Here is a 14429-nt window from a genome sequence, read left to right as displayed (position 1 = left end):
TCAAAGGGATTCTAAAAAAATCCATCTTGCATAAGAATATGAGCAATTAAAAAGATTGCAATGTTATTTGAAAAAAAATTTCACTAAAAATTTTACTGTGTTAAATATGTGCTTATGTCTTCTGTGGACACTTACATGATTTTAATTATTTTGAGAAGTAGTTTGTCTTTGCTTTTATATTTATTTCAATATGAATATAAAATGGCAACCAAATATGATTAAATGTTTTGTGTTTAAAGTGTTAAATGAGTTTTACCACACACCTGTCATCCCCCCCCCACACCATGGCACTAATAGAATAAGTAGATTTAACTATAAAATAGTTTAGAAATTAGAAAATAAAAGTATGACATTTAAATTATTTTTTATGGGAACGTTAATGTAGTTTTCATATGTGTTTCACATTATTTAAAACTTAATAATTTTTTCCTGCCTTTTACTTATATCTCCAGTGAGATGCAGAATTGCTTTGTAAAGCCTATTTACATATATATATATATATATATATATATTTTTTTTTTAATGATTGCCTCAGTCTTTTTTCAGTTATTAAAATACAAAACAAAACGCTTCCCCCTTTTTCATGTAGGTGGTAAGCAATCTTTTTAATTAGTGTATTTTCAGAAACATATCAATTAGATGTTTGAATTGTTTTCTTTTTTTAATTTACCAGATACTTCAACTTGAATTAGTGAAATTTTAAAGAGTTAAATTGCTGTATACATTTCTAATGAAGTAAGCGAAAGCAAAAAAAATAATTTACTTTTCATACTAAATTTTATGAAGATACAATAGGATTATTCAGTATTAATATAATATGTATTTTATAATGACATAAAACTAATTGCTCTGGCCATAAGCAAGGGTTTTCCATTACTATATAAAATTAAACCTGACAATTTTGAATTCAAATATTACTTGAACTTCTCAAGAGAAAATCACATGTTCTTGGTTGAATAAACTTGGTTGAATAAACATTTAGATTTAAGTAATGGGTCAAGAGAGTCTCTTAAATTGGCTTTGTGGCCTTGGATAAGATACTTAATCTCAACATCTCATATAGGTGTACCTCGTTTTATTGCACTTTGCTTTATTGCGTTTCACAGATACTGTGTTTTTACAAGTGGAAGGTTTGTGGCAACCCTGTATTGTCAGATGGTTAGCATTTGTTAACATAAAGTGTTTTTTAATTAAGGTACGTACATTGCTTTTTAGACGTAATGCTATTGTACACTTAATAGACTATAGTATAGTATAAACATAATTTTTGTATGCACCGGGAGACCAAAAAATTCATGTGACTTGCTTTATTGCAATATTCACTCTATTGCGGTGCTCTGGAACTGAACTCTAAATATCTTCACGGTGTGCCTGTGTATCAGAATTGGAAGATTAGTCTAAATGATTTGGAAAATCCCATTCAGCTTTAAAATTCTGTGATTATCTGATTTATTTTTCTTTTTTTTTAAGCTTTATTTTCCGGAAAGTTCGAAGCTTGCTAGGTGGAAATATTCGGCTTCTCTTGTGTGGAGGTGCTCCACTTTCTGCAACCACACAGAGATTCATGAACATCTGTTTTTGCTGTCCTGTCGGTCAAGGATATGGACTCACTGAATCTTGTGGGGCTGGAACAATTACAGAAGGTTAGTGTTGTCTACAGAGTGGTCTGTCCAACAGAGGCTGGGGTGTAACTCCAGGCACTTTTTAGTATGGGTTGTTTTTTGCAGATATATAGAAGAGCAGTTAAAATATTTGTGTAAATCCCAAGTAGTGTGATTATTGATATGTTTTTAGAATGTACTAAGTGTATCTAATTGTCAATAATTCATCTAGAGGAGTTTTCAAATTAAAACTATGATATGTAGTAGTAAAAACTACTTAGCTTTATAGAAAAGAAGTTTTTGTCAGAAGCATTGGCTGTATTGTGTACATTTATCATCTTATATCAGTTTTTAAATTTCTTTTTATATAGAAAAATTAATGTGTATTTTCTAGTTGTTTAGGTATGTTTATTAAGGCTCAAATTCAGAAATGTTTATTGGTGTGGGTGGTCTGTGTTAAGTGTAACGAGAAACTAGATTCCGGTCTAGAGAATCTAATTTCCAGAGTTTATCATGGTGACGGGGTTGAGGGGGCTCAGTCCATTACCTGAGTGGTTCCCAGATGACTCCCCTAGTGCCTCACATGCCCTTTTATGGAAGAAAGTTACTTTGTTGTCCAGCCCTAGATAAAACTATGCTCCTCCTTTGTATTTTCTAGATACTGATAGACACTAAACCTCTTAACTTTTCATTTTCCCCTATTTGCCTTAAGCGCTTTTGTGCACCATTCTTATGCCAGGTTTATCCTGCATTACTTCTGTATTTTCCAGTTTTCAGTTATGTTCTCTATATTTTATGTATTTTTGGAAGCTGCTTCTAAGTCTTGTTTTGCACAAAATAGACAAGCAGTCTTAAAAACATGCATATACGGTTCCTGAAGAGCCTTAATTTCTTCCATTTTTAAGGTTTCCATTGGATGTGTGATTAATCAGTTACGGTTTATGGTGTAAATAAGTCTGTAAAGTATTAAATACCAACCTTTCATTTCTGATATTTGAATGCTCTTTAAAGAGGAAACATAATGCAGTAGTAGTTCGTAATAGTGGTGGGTTCTTTCCCAGATCCTTGAAAGTTAACAGTCTTAATCTCTAGCGTGATCTCTGAACTCTTATTATATGAATTTATGAAAAACTAGGGTGTGATAGTATAAGCTGATGTGAGGGAAGCTTCAGAGATCTCAGTTTGAAATAGTGGTACATGGGAGAAGATTGGAGAGGTTATTTGTACTGCAGAGCTGTTAAGTCTAGTAAGAAAGTGGAATAGGTGTAAACCATTGTGTTCCTTTATCCTTTAAGACAGAGAAGACAAACTCATGAACCAGGCAGCTACTTAAATGAGTGAAGTGGGCCCTGGTGTAAGAAAATGTGATGGTAAGGGATCTGGGGAAACTGGAGCAGGCCTGCACCGTCTGATAGGGGCTACAGTTGTTGCTGTGCTGGAAATGTGGGCCCATTGTTCTTGGAGATTCCATACTCTTTTGTAAAATGTCTTGATTTTTAAATGTCTATAACCAATTCGGATAAAAATAAAATACCCAAAATACTTCAGTGTGGACTACACAGCTTGCTTCACCAATGTGCTACTTCTGCATTTAAGGGTTCTCTGGGGATATCTAAGGTTTGGGATAAATCACTGGTTTTTTGTAGTTTAAAAAAATGAAGCAATTTATTAGCTACTATAATCAAATGCTTTTTTTTATTTGCATTTTAGTGTGGGACTACAATACTGGCAGAGTAGGAGCACCATTAGTTTGCTGTGAAATCAAATTAAAGAACTGGGAGGAAGGTAATAACCTTTTAACCACAGAGCATTAATTTATATAATATTAAACTTTAGAATTGTGCTTCATTTCCTTCCTTACTTTAGAGTGTAAAATCACCCACAAGTGCTCACTTTTGTCCTTTATAATAGAAATATTTTATCTAGAGCTATATGAATGCATTTATTTTGCTTATTTCAAAGATGATTTCAAAGAATTGTAATGGTTTTTATTTGCTTATTTTATTACATAAATGCAAATAAGAATTATGGGAAAAACTTGAGAAATGTGCTAAATAAATAATGCCCATAAATTACAAATGAACATATTTTGTAGAAACAAACTCATATAATTCATTCTATGAAACGGAAGATTTTTACCTGTTTTTTCTTTTTTCTTTCTCTTCTCTGAGGGCTTCAACCCAAAATTATCAGAAGGAAATTTTTACTATAATTACATGAAAATCTATTGTTCATGCCATTTAAATACTAGTCACTTCTTAAAAATTTTATATGACCCTATTAACATGTACATATTATCTGTGATTTGTTTGGGTGCACTTTTCTTTTATGCAAAGAGATTCTAAGGCTTGGGTGTCATTTTTCAGCTATCTTTTAGCAGAGCTAGTAAAAATGTTTAATAAGCTTAAACATGGAACCATTTTGAAATTATCTGTAAGGAATAAATCTTCTAAATATATAGTAATTTGATTTTATACAGAGATTTATTCTCAAAATGCATGATTTAACACTTTTATCAGTTACTAGTATGATATTTAAGAATCTCTACAGAATCCTTAAAGGAATTGACCAGTGTCGTCCATATGTAATTATTTTGTACAGTAGATGTTGGATTTTTGAGTTTAATTTTTTCCTCGGAATAGTAGTTTGAAAGCAGAAGTGCTTAGGGTTAAGCAGCTGAAAATTTGCGACTAGTTTTATGTTGATGAATTTTGTTCGTAGTGCCTGCCTTATTTCCTTTGGGAAACCCTGATTGGATCAAAATCAGATGTCCCTATTTAGAAACTAATAGTTTCAAATATTCACATGATGCACGCAGGGATAAAAATGTTGAATTAACTCTAAATTATTCTATGTTTGTTAGGTGGATACTTTAATACTGATAAGCCACATCCTAGGGGTGAAATTATTATTGGTGGCCAAAATGTGACAATGGGATACTACAAAAATGAAGCAAAAACAAAAGCTGATTTTTTTGAAGATGAAAATGGACAGAGGTGGCTCTGTACTGGAGATATTGGAGAGTTTGACCCTGATGGTTGTTTGAAGATTATTGGTAAGCGAAGTAATACTTTTTTTCTTTAAGTGGATGTTTCCAAAATAGCTTTTCAAAAGAGAGACTATATATTTAGAGAAGCTGTTTAATAGTGTAAGAATTCATCTTTATGTAGTGTTGGTATGGTCTCTGCATTATCCCTGGAATATAAAAATGTACAATAGGGACTGTGGAATTTATAAGGCTTGACATATTATGAGGTCTCAAGGTCTGTTCAACAGCAGTGGTATTTTTAAGTACTACTAGATAATCCTTAAAGAGTCCAGTTCTTAATAGGGAATATTCATTCTTGTGAATTCTTTGCTATCTAGAGGTTACTAGGACTCTTTTCCTGTCAGAACCATGTCCTTCCCTTGCCTGTGAGAGCTAAGGAAGGCCTGGCAGCTCAGTACTAGGACCTGTGGGTGAAAAATACCTTCCCTGCTTCTCCTCTTAGGTTCTTTCTCTCAGTTAATGGCACTTCTATCCCAGTCGTGCCATCTCCACACTGGCAGGAGATGAGAACCTCTTCAGTCAGCTCCCCATATCTAATCCATATCCCACTGCTTTACCTTATAAGATATGCCTCGAGATCATTCTTTTCTGTCTGTCCCTCTTTCTGTGACCGTAGGTCAGGCCTGCACCTTCTGTCACCCTATTGCAAGAAATTCCTTTCTGTTGCTATGCTCACCCCTGCTGAATGCACCCTCTCGCTGCCACCACGTGATTACTAAACCCCCATCTCACTGGCTGCTTTCCTGCTGAAAACCTCCCCTCCTCCTGTATGCTGCAGTAATTCAAGCTGGCACGCCTCTCTCCTTTGCCAGTGTTCTTCCACTTGGCCACTGCTCAGTCTTCCCTCAAGACTCAGCTCAGGCCTCCCTTGCGGGAATTCTTTGAAAATCAGCAGGTTGGAGAGTCCTAACACCTAGTACTACCGTATCGTATTAAAGTGATACATTTTTTCGTCCTGCTTCTCTTCAGATAGAATGTGAGCTTTCAGATGGCATTGAGTATATTCTTGACCTTTCTGGTATTAATGTATACCAGGAACAGAATCTGTTCAGCAGAACATGCCTGAAGCCCTGATGATGGGGTCCCTTAATCAGAAGCTAATTCCTTAAAAGAATATATTTAGTAGTACCAAAATAAGGGCCTAATTTTATATGTGTTTTTAATTTTAGCATAACTACTATAGTGAACTTAATTGATAGCAAATTACTTAGGGAATGGCAAATATTTCTGTGCATTGAAGGTATAATAATATTGTCTTCCAATGTGCCCCCCTCCCGGCCTTGTTTTTGCGCAGATCGTAAAAAGGACCTTGTAAAGCTACAGGCAGGAGAATATGTTTCTCTTGGGAAAGTAGAGGCAGCTTTGAAGAATCTCTCACTAATAGATAACATTTGTGCATATGCAAACAGGTAAGAAAGTAGAATTTATGCTACTTTTTTTTTTTACTTAAAACATTTGGTGTGCTGTTGGCATTTCCTTTCTATGCCGGCCTTCTTTGTAAAATTATACCAAGAACTCTTCCTTCTTATCCATTGTCTCTGGGAACGGCCTGTTCTCATTACAGCCGTTAGCTGATTCTTCCCTTGTGATGCTCCTCTCCTTACCTTCCTCTGTCCCTGTTTTCTGTTTTACATCTCAGTGCGGTGTTCTGTGTGACAGGAAGGGGAAGGAAATAAAATCCTCCTTCCTGCTGCCTTGCTACCTGTCGCTCTGCACAGGGAAGCTTCCCACAACCAGTCCAGAGGAGAGGCGAGTAAAGAAGGAAGTTGGGGGTGGGGTCAGAGAGCAGTGCCCTGCTCTGTTCTTACTACCCCCTGTCAGTTTGAGCCTGCCTGGGACCCTAGCCATGTGTGGGCTTCCATTCCCCCTTAAGCCATGCTAAGCTGTGGCTTCATACATAGCATCTCGAGCCCACGATGATATAGAGGCAGCTGGGAAGGAGAGTTTAAAGTTAAAATCCCAGAAATGCACTCTTGGGAAATGTGTTGGAATTTCAGATTGGCACTCTGATTACATTTTTTCATAACAGTATTGCATGTGGCAATCATTCTCCAGAGTTAATGATCGGATATTTTGTGGCCAGCCTGGGACCCTTACTACAGCAGTTGGACGTAATGCTTATTATGAAAAGATAAAATCTGGTGTTAGGAGAACCAATTTAGAAATAGGCTTTGAGGTACAGCCCACTTTAAAGATTTACTGCATTGGTTTATAAATGATTCTGCCCTTTGTTAGTCATGAAGTGTTTTCTTTAGTGATGCTGCAGTTCTGGATTTTCATATGTGATATTAACCAGAACTGACCTTCTCCTGATGCTGCTGCCGTTTCTTCAGGTTGCTGCCTTCGGCGGGCATACTCAGAGTTCCCCTAGAACACAAATGCCCATGATAACAAAGGAAAAAATATGTATAATCACATTACTTTGATTTGTTGCCAAATTTTTTTAGAAACAGTTTCATATGTACATTAGCTTTCAGTTTTGTTTAATCTGTTGATGTGAATTACTGACTTTTTATGGATGAATTTTCTGATTTTGTAATTTTCTTTTTTAAAAGCATAATTCATAGGAGTTATATACATAGTTGAAATTTGTCATGAAATGTCAGGTTCAGGTTTCTTTAGCAGTGAATTCTGCCAGAGCACCGCAGCACGTTAATGAATCAGACAGCAAACGTGGCGGTACCAGATACGGCCTCATGCGTGTCGCTTGGGATGGTGAAGAGCTGATCGCTAAATGTCAGCGTAGCCAGTTAACCGCGGTTAACACGGTGTACGCTGTGTGGTGCCTTAACCAAGTTGCCCTTTATTTCAGTTATCATTCTTACGTCATTGGATTTGTTGTGCCGAATCAAAAGGAGCTAACGGAACTAGCACGAAAGAGGGGACTTCGAGGGACCTGGGAGGAGCTGTGTAACAGCTGCGAAATGGAGAATGAGGTGCTCAAAGTGCTCTCTGAAGCTGCTGTTTCAGGTGAGAGAGTGTTCAGCTGATTCCGAGAACTGAGATGGGAAGAGGCTACTTAAGCTTGCTTATCCTGTTTTTGCTGCAAGGGCTTAGTTACATTTCCTGCTCAGAAACCAGTCATATTTTCCCACCATTAGTAGGGAGAAAAACGTACTTGTCAGTCCCCCACTGAAGCCCCTTTAGGGACACACAAATCATCCACGCCCACCACTGATGGACATGTCTCAATGTCCTCGGCAGCTTCTGTTTTCTGGGTTGGCCCTTTCTCCACTCTTCTCAGCTGTTTCCAAGGCCCTGCTTAGCTTCCTGGACACCCCAGCCCTCAGTGAACCATCCAGGACTCTTTGCTACCCTGTTAGTGTGCTGGTAGTCGGTTGAACTCATGTGTCCTCCACCCCTTGTGTGTGTGTGTGTGTGTGTGAGTGTGTGTGTGTGTTGAGGGGTGAGTGCAGAGAGACTTTGTTTAATGTTGTTGGTTTCATAAAAACAGCTGTACCTTCTGAGTCATCAGTGTCATGGGTAATACGAGTATGCATTTTTATTCTCCTTAGATATGTTATTCAAGATTATGAAAAATGTAAATTGCATTTAATCAGACGAAATCATTTTGACCCTTTATTTCAACAGTAATTGTGTTTTGTAGTATGTCAGCTTGAAAATAGTTTCCAACTTTTCTAGGTAACTTGAAATCCTTGGTCTGATGCTAAATTGAGTTAATTAATGGATATGAAATTAGAAACCTACATAATTTCTAAGTAAGGTAGAATACTGAAAAAATAATTAAGCATAATTTAAAATTTATATGCCTTCTTGCTTTATTTTTAAATTTTATATATATGTTAACAGCTCTGAGATATATTATAATTGACATACCAAACAACTTGCCCATTTAGTATATACAATTACATAGTTTTTAGTGTATTCACAGAGTTGTACAGTTACCACAATCAGTGTGAGAGCATTGTCATCGCCTCAGAAAGAAATAGCGTGTCTGTTAGCAGCCACTCCCCACCGCACCTCAGACCTCCTAGCCCTTGGGGACCACTGATCTTCCTGTTTCTATAGATTTGCCTGTTCTGAAGATTTTGTATAAGTAATACCATATGATATTTAGGGTTTTGTGACTGGTTTCTTTCACTTAGCATGTAGTGTTCATCCATGTTTTCTTGTCGTAGCATGTATCAACACTTCGTTCCCTTTTATTGCAAAGTGATATTTGGTTATCCATTCATCAGTTGACACCTGGGTGGTTTCCACTTTCGGCTGTTAATGAATAATGTTGCTGTGACCATTTGTACGCAAGCTTTTGTGTGGGTATACTTATTTATTTCTGTTGTGTAGATAACTAGGAGGAGAATTGCTGGGCCTCTGCTAACCTTATGTTGAACCTTCTGAGGAACTACCAGGCTATTTTCCAGAACATATTTTTCTAAATATTTTCCAGACTATTTTTAAAAATGGTGGCACCATTTTACATTCCCATGAATGTTGTATGAGGGTTCCAGTTTCCCCACATCCTTCCCAGCAATCAATATTGTTCATCCTTTCAATTTTAGCCATCCTGGTTGGTGTGAAGTGGCCTCTCATTGTGGCTCTGATTTGTATTTCAGATGGTGGTTTATGATGTTGAGCATATATTCATGTACTTAGTGGCCATTGTATGTCTTCTCTGGAGAAATGGCTATTCTGATTCTTTGCCCGTTTTTTAAGTGAGGTTGTCTTTTTATTATTGAGTTGTATGAGTCTTTATATATTCTAGATGCAAATCCATTATCAGATGTATCTTCTCCCATCCTGTGGGTTGTGTTTTTACTTTTCTTGATGGTATCCTTTGAAGCACAACAGTTTTAATTTTTTTTTTTTTTTTTGCGGTACGCGGGCCTCTCACTGTTGTGGCCTCTCCCGTTGCGGAGCACAGGCTCCGGACGCGCAGGCTCAGCAGCCATGGCTCACGGGCCCAGCCGCTCCACGGCATGTGGGATCTTCCCGGACCGGGGCACCAACCTGTGTGCTCTGCATCGGCAGGCGGGCTCTCAACCACTGCGCCACCAGGGAAGCCCAACAGTTTTAATTTTTATAAGATACAGTTTATTTTTTGCTTTTGTTGCTTGTGCTTTTGATGTCACATCTGAGAAACCGTTGCCTAATCCAAGTTACAAAGAAGTAGCGCTTTGTTTTCTTCTAAGAGTATTATAGTTTTAGCCCTTATATTTGGGTCCTTAATCCATTTTGGGTTAATTTTTATATATGATGTAAAGAAGGGATCCAACTTCATTTTTAAGCAAAATCTATATTAGGTTTACACCAGAGAAACAGAATCAGTAAGTTAAATATATTAAGAAACTTATTGTAGGGAATTGGTTTACATGATTATTGGGGGCTGGCTAGACAAACTTGGAAATATGTAGGGCAGACTGTTAAAAAAAAAAAAAGGTGGACTGGAACTCCTAGGTACGAGCCAAAGCCCCTGTCCACAGGCAGAATTGATTCTTGTTTAGGGTGCCTCAGCTCTGCTCTCAAGGCCTTTCAACTGACTTAGTCATATCTGCAAAACCACTTTCAAAGCAACACCTAGATTAGTATTTAATTGAATAACTGGGAACTCTAGCCTAGCCCAAATGATGCATAAAACTATCATAGCCCACCCATTGTCAGCTTGGCACCCAGATACATTTCCTTACACCATAGTTAATTTCCAAGTAAAGACAGTAACAAAGTCAGACTATCACCTAACATTATACACCTGTTCTGCGTGCAACTGAAGATACATTAACCTTTTCCCCAGAAGTGGATGCAGACCCCTTGACTGATGTTTTTTACTCTTCTCCTTTGATATCCTGTAACTTAAATACTGTGATATAAAGTGAACTTATTAATATATTGTGATAAGAGAATAGGAGGGAAGAAAACAAAAATATTTGCTTAACATACATACAAGCATATTCACAACAAAATAGGGAAGAAATACTCATAATTATACTTAGAGTCCCCATTTCTTCACCTGGTCATTTGGTTGTAGCTGTGTTCATTTTTCTAAAACCTGGTCTAGATGATATCACTGTACCTAACTAACGTCATGTTGAGTCAGGTCGTAGAGTGCGGTGCCGACTGAGCACTTAACAGCTGAACGTGGGCTTCCAGTGCTTGCCTGTGAGTCTCCCCACATCTCCGTAGTGTCAGACTCCTGTCCCTTAAGAACTGTCGTCCCTGCCTTACTGCTTTTTCTCATAGTGGTTTTTCCTCTTAGAAACCACTCCTGACATATTTTTCATCTTTGAAGAATAAAACTTTGTTATTTCTGTTTCTTTTTACAGGTTAGAGTTAGTATATCATTTTTGTTCCCAAGGCACTTATACCTTTTAATTCAATTCTTTTGAGGGTATATACATTATTATGGCTAGGTGTTTACCTGTTTCCCGATAGTATACCAGTTGAGAGCAGAAACTATTCATTTTTGTATTTTAAAAGAATGTTTAGTAAAGCACTTTTATACAGTATTTTTTTCCTGGTAAATATTTGTTAAATGAATGCTGGAAAAGTAAATCAGTCTTTTTAAGGAAAGGTGTTTCTTCAAAACTACATCTCTTTTCCCTGTCTTCCCCCCACCCCCCGCCCCCTTTCAGTTTTCCACTGTTGAGGACCTACTTGGTATCAAGCACTGTGGGAGAAGCACAGTAGTGAGCAGACGTTCTTCCTCAGAGCTCATGGCGAATATCGTGGCTCAGTGACAAGATTCTGTTTAAACTTTATTATTTCTTAGTTTCTAAAGTGATTTTTTAAAATAAATTCAAAGAAAACAAATAGGTGTAAGGTAAAAAGTGACATTGCTTTTTCCTTAATCCTGGATCCTAGCCCCCTAGAAGTATGCGGTTTATTTTGGTGTGTATCCTTGTCGTACACATCTAGTTGCATATAAGTTTATCTAGTGTTAAAAAACAAAACAAAAGCAAAACTTCTTTTAAACCTAACAATATATCGCAGGTATCTTTATATACCCATACCAGATAGATCTAACTCATTTTTAGTGACTGAATTGTGTACGTTTTATGCCTGTATCATAATTTATCCAACTCCTTCTATTGATGGACATGTAGATTTTCTCAGCAGTTTTTTGCTATTGTAATTCTCATACATAATCTGTTTCTTACTTCTCGTATTTCTGAGGGATAGATTGTTTAGAAGTGAGATTTATGAGCTGTTGGCTTTGCATTTTGATGAGTGATCAAAGACTGAGGAAGTTAAATTATTTGCCAAGAATTTTAATTGTATATTTTTCATGACTTTGCATTTACATTTCTTTTCACCATCTCAGCAAGTCTGGAAAAGTTTGAAATTCCAGTAAAAATTCGTTTGAGCCCTGAACCGTGGACCCCTGAAACTGGTCTGGTGACAGATGCCTTCAAGCTGAAACGCAAAGAGCTTAAAACACATTACCAGGCGGACATTGAGCGAATGTATGGAAGAAAATAATTATTCTCTTTCAGCATCAGTTTGCTGCAGGGAGCTCAGATCAAATAGGAAAATACTTGAAATGCATGTCTCAGACTGTGAGGCAGACTCCATTCCTCATATTAAACCTAAACTGTTATTTCTCATGACATCACCATTTTTAACTAACAGGATTAGTAAAATATTAAGACAGCAAACTGGTGTCTGTCTCTTCTTTCTTACCCTCCTCCAAGTTACTTTACCACCTAGGACTGCACTTGTCAGCATGAGGACTTTTTTGAATCATCTTGGGGGACCAGTGATTTTAAAACCTCAAGTTTTTAAACATGATTTGTATGTTCTGTATAATGTTGAGTTTGTAACTTTTTAAAGTTTGGATGTATAGAGGGATAAATAGGAAATACAAGAATTGGTTATTTGGGGGGCTTTTTTACTTACAGTATTTAAACATGCAAGGGTATGGATGTGAAATTATGTAAATTTCATTCAAATGCTTATGAATCAAATCATTGTTGAACAAAAGATTTGTTGCTGTGTAATTATTGTCTTGTATGCATTTGAGAGAAATAAATATACCCATACTTATGTTTTAAGAAATTGAGACCTTGTGAATATATGCCTGACAGTGTCTTCTTTATATATTTATTTTTTCTTAGAAAAAAAATTGTTTGGTCCTGCATGAAACAAAATAGCAATAGAGGGTTATGGTTTCATAGTAAAGAAGAAAACGCAGCAAGGGTAGCACCAGTGCATCATTAATCTCTAGTAGCTTACCATCAGAATATCCAGAGTCTTCTAGTTAGCTGTGGAAACTAGGAAACTAAACTTTTAGAATTGGGAACAATTTTAAAAGTTAAGGTAGAATTAAAAAAAAAAAAAGGAAAGTTATTCTTTATTTCATTGACTACATGTACATTGAGTTGTCTGTGTTTATGACATATTAGTCACGGATAATTATTCTATCCCACTCTACTTTTAGTCTAGCTGTTTAATGATATATCTCATTTCCAAATTAGGATTATTTTCTTGGATAGTTTGCACTGGGTATGTGTGTCAGCCACTGTCAGTGTCTGTTGGCAGCTTATTAAAAAAGCACCTTATTTTTTCTACCATAACCTTTCTACATTAGAAAATGAAATCATTTAGAATGCTTCTAGTAATAGCATTCTTACTATGAGATAGATGAGAATTTAACTTTATAATGAGGTGAGTTAAGATTTAATTTGCAGGTTTTTAATGTCAGTGTGGAAATTATTTGTGATTCTAAAAATACTGTATCATATATAGTACGTCTTTTCATTTGTATTGCTTGTCTGTTGTTGTTTGGCTATTATTAAGAGTAATGTTGCACCAATTAAGATGTGTTTAGGATGTAAAAAAATCATAGGTACCATGTTTTTCATGTCATATTAGTTATTTTCTTGATGCTCAGTTACTTTAGGCACCAAAAAGGCAAAACAAAACAAAAATATACATATGTGAAAAGGTATGAATGTAGATCTGCGTAGGATAGTGGGAGTGTTGAGGACCTGTAACCCTGTAGTTTTTGGCCGTATCATGAACACATCGTATTTGGAGATATTGTAATATGGTGTTTTTCGTTTTAAACTTTTCTTGTATTCTTGTATATATTTGTGTTATGTTTTGAATGCTTTTCTTGTCATAGTTTAAGTTTTCACAGAGTTTTGAAAAACTGCCAAGAAGAAGTAAAAATAGGGAAAAATTAAATGGAACCTCTCTAAAATGTTGTGATCTAAACATTAAAGTCAGCTTGGGCGGACAGAATTTGTTTCTGATGCTTTATCTTTAGAATTATTACTTGCTTTCAAATGACGTTTGGAAAGTATTTAGTAAAAAACATTCAGCGCTTCAAAGGAGAGATACCAGTATAACTGTGACTTGAAATAGTGGCAGATGAATATGTAGCTTATCACTGATTCAGAATAAAAGTTGTTTCTTTTCAGAAACATCTAATAAGACTGGCTTAATCTGTACATAGTCCCATTTTTCTCTCTCTCTTTTTTTTTTATAGTTCCTTTCATTCCTAAAATACCAGATGCCAGGTGTCAGATGCCACAGCAGAATACGAAATTAGATAAGTAGAATCCCCTTTCCAATTACTTTCTAATCCAAACTATCTTTAGTGACTTGAAAAGTAGTACGTTTTAATGTTATCCTTTCAAAAAAGAAAAAGTTCGTTGATTTGGGGGGGAAAAAAAAACACCCAACAACTGTAATTTGATTATAAGAAAAATACTGGTTTAACCAGAAGATACCTGGAGGGAAACTTTCAGGAATTTCACAGTAAATGGCTAAGTCTAATTAATACACACATCTGAAAAGAGACTCTAGATTCTAAAAAGATG

At 36.1% G+C, this 14429-nt stretch overlaps 1 protein-coding gene across 1 annotated transcript in view; it reads left to right on the top strand.

Moving 5' to 3' along the window:
* The window catches only part of ACSL3 (acyl-CoA synthetase long chain family member 3), an 84558-nt gene extending 70604 nt beyond the window's left edge, over positions 1-13954 (top strand). The window contains exons 10-15 of the mRNA XM_060106741.1: positions 1471-1643; positions 3312-3386; positions 4465-4656; positions 5945-6059; positions 7463-7620; positions 11927-13954. Coding sequence (XP_059962724.1) covers positions 1471-1643; positions 3312-3386; positions 4465-4656; positions 5945-6059; positions 7463-7620; positions 11927-12084 — 871 coding nt within the window. The 3' untranslated portion in view covers positions 12085-13954. The remainder of the gene's footprint in view (positions 1-1470; positions 1644-3311; positions 3387-4464; positions 4657-5944; positions 6060-7462; positions 7621-11926) is intronic.
* The last annotated feature ends 475 nt before the right edge of the window (positions 13955-14429 follow it).

Source organism: Mesoplodon densirostris, chromosome 8, assembly GCF_025265405.1.
Source record: "Mesoplodon densirostris isolate mMesDen1 chromosome 8, mMesDen1 primary haplotype, whole genome shotgun sequence".
Lineage (NCBI taxonomy): Eukaryota > Metazoa > Chordata > Mammalia > Artiodactyla > Ziphiidae > Mesoplodon > Mesoplodon densirostris.
This window is presented reverse-complemented; position numbering and strand designations above follow the sequence as displayed.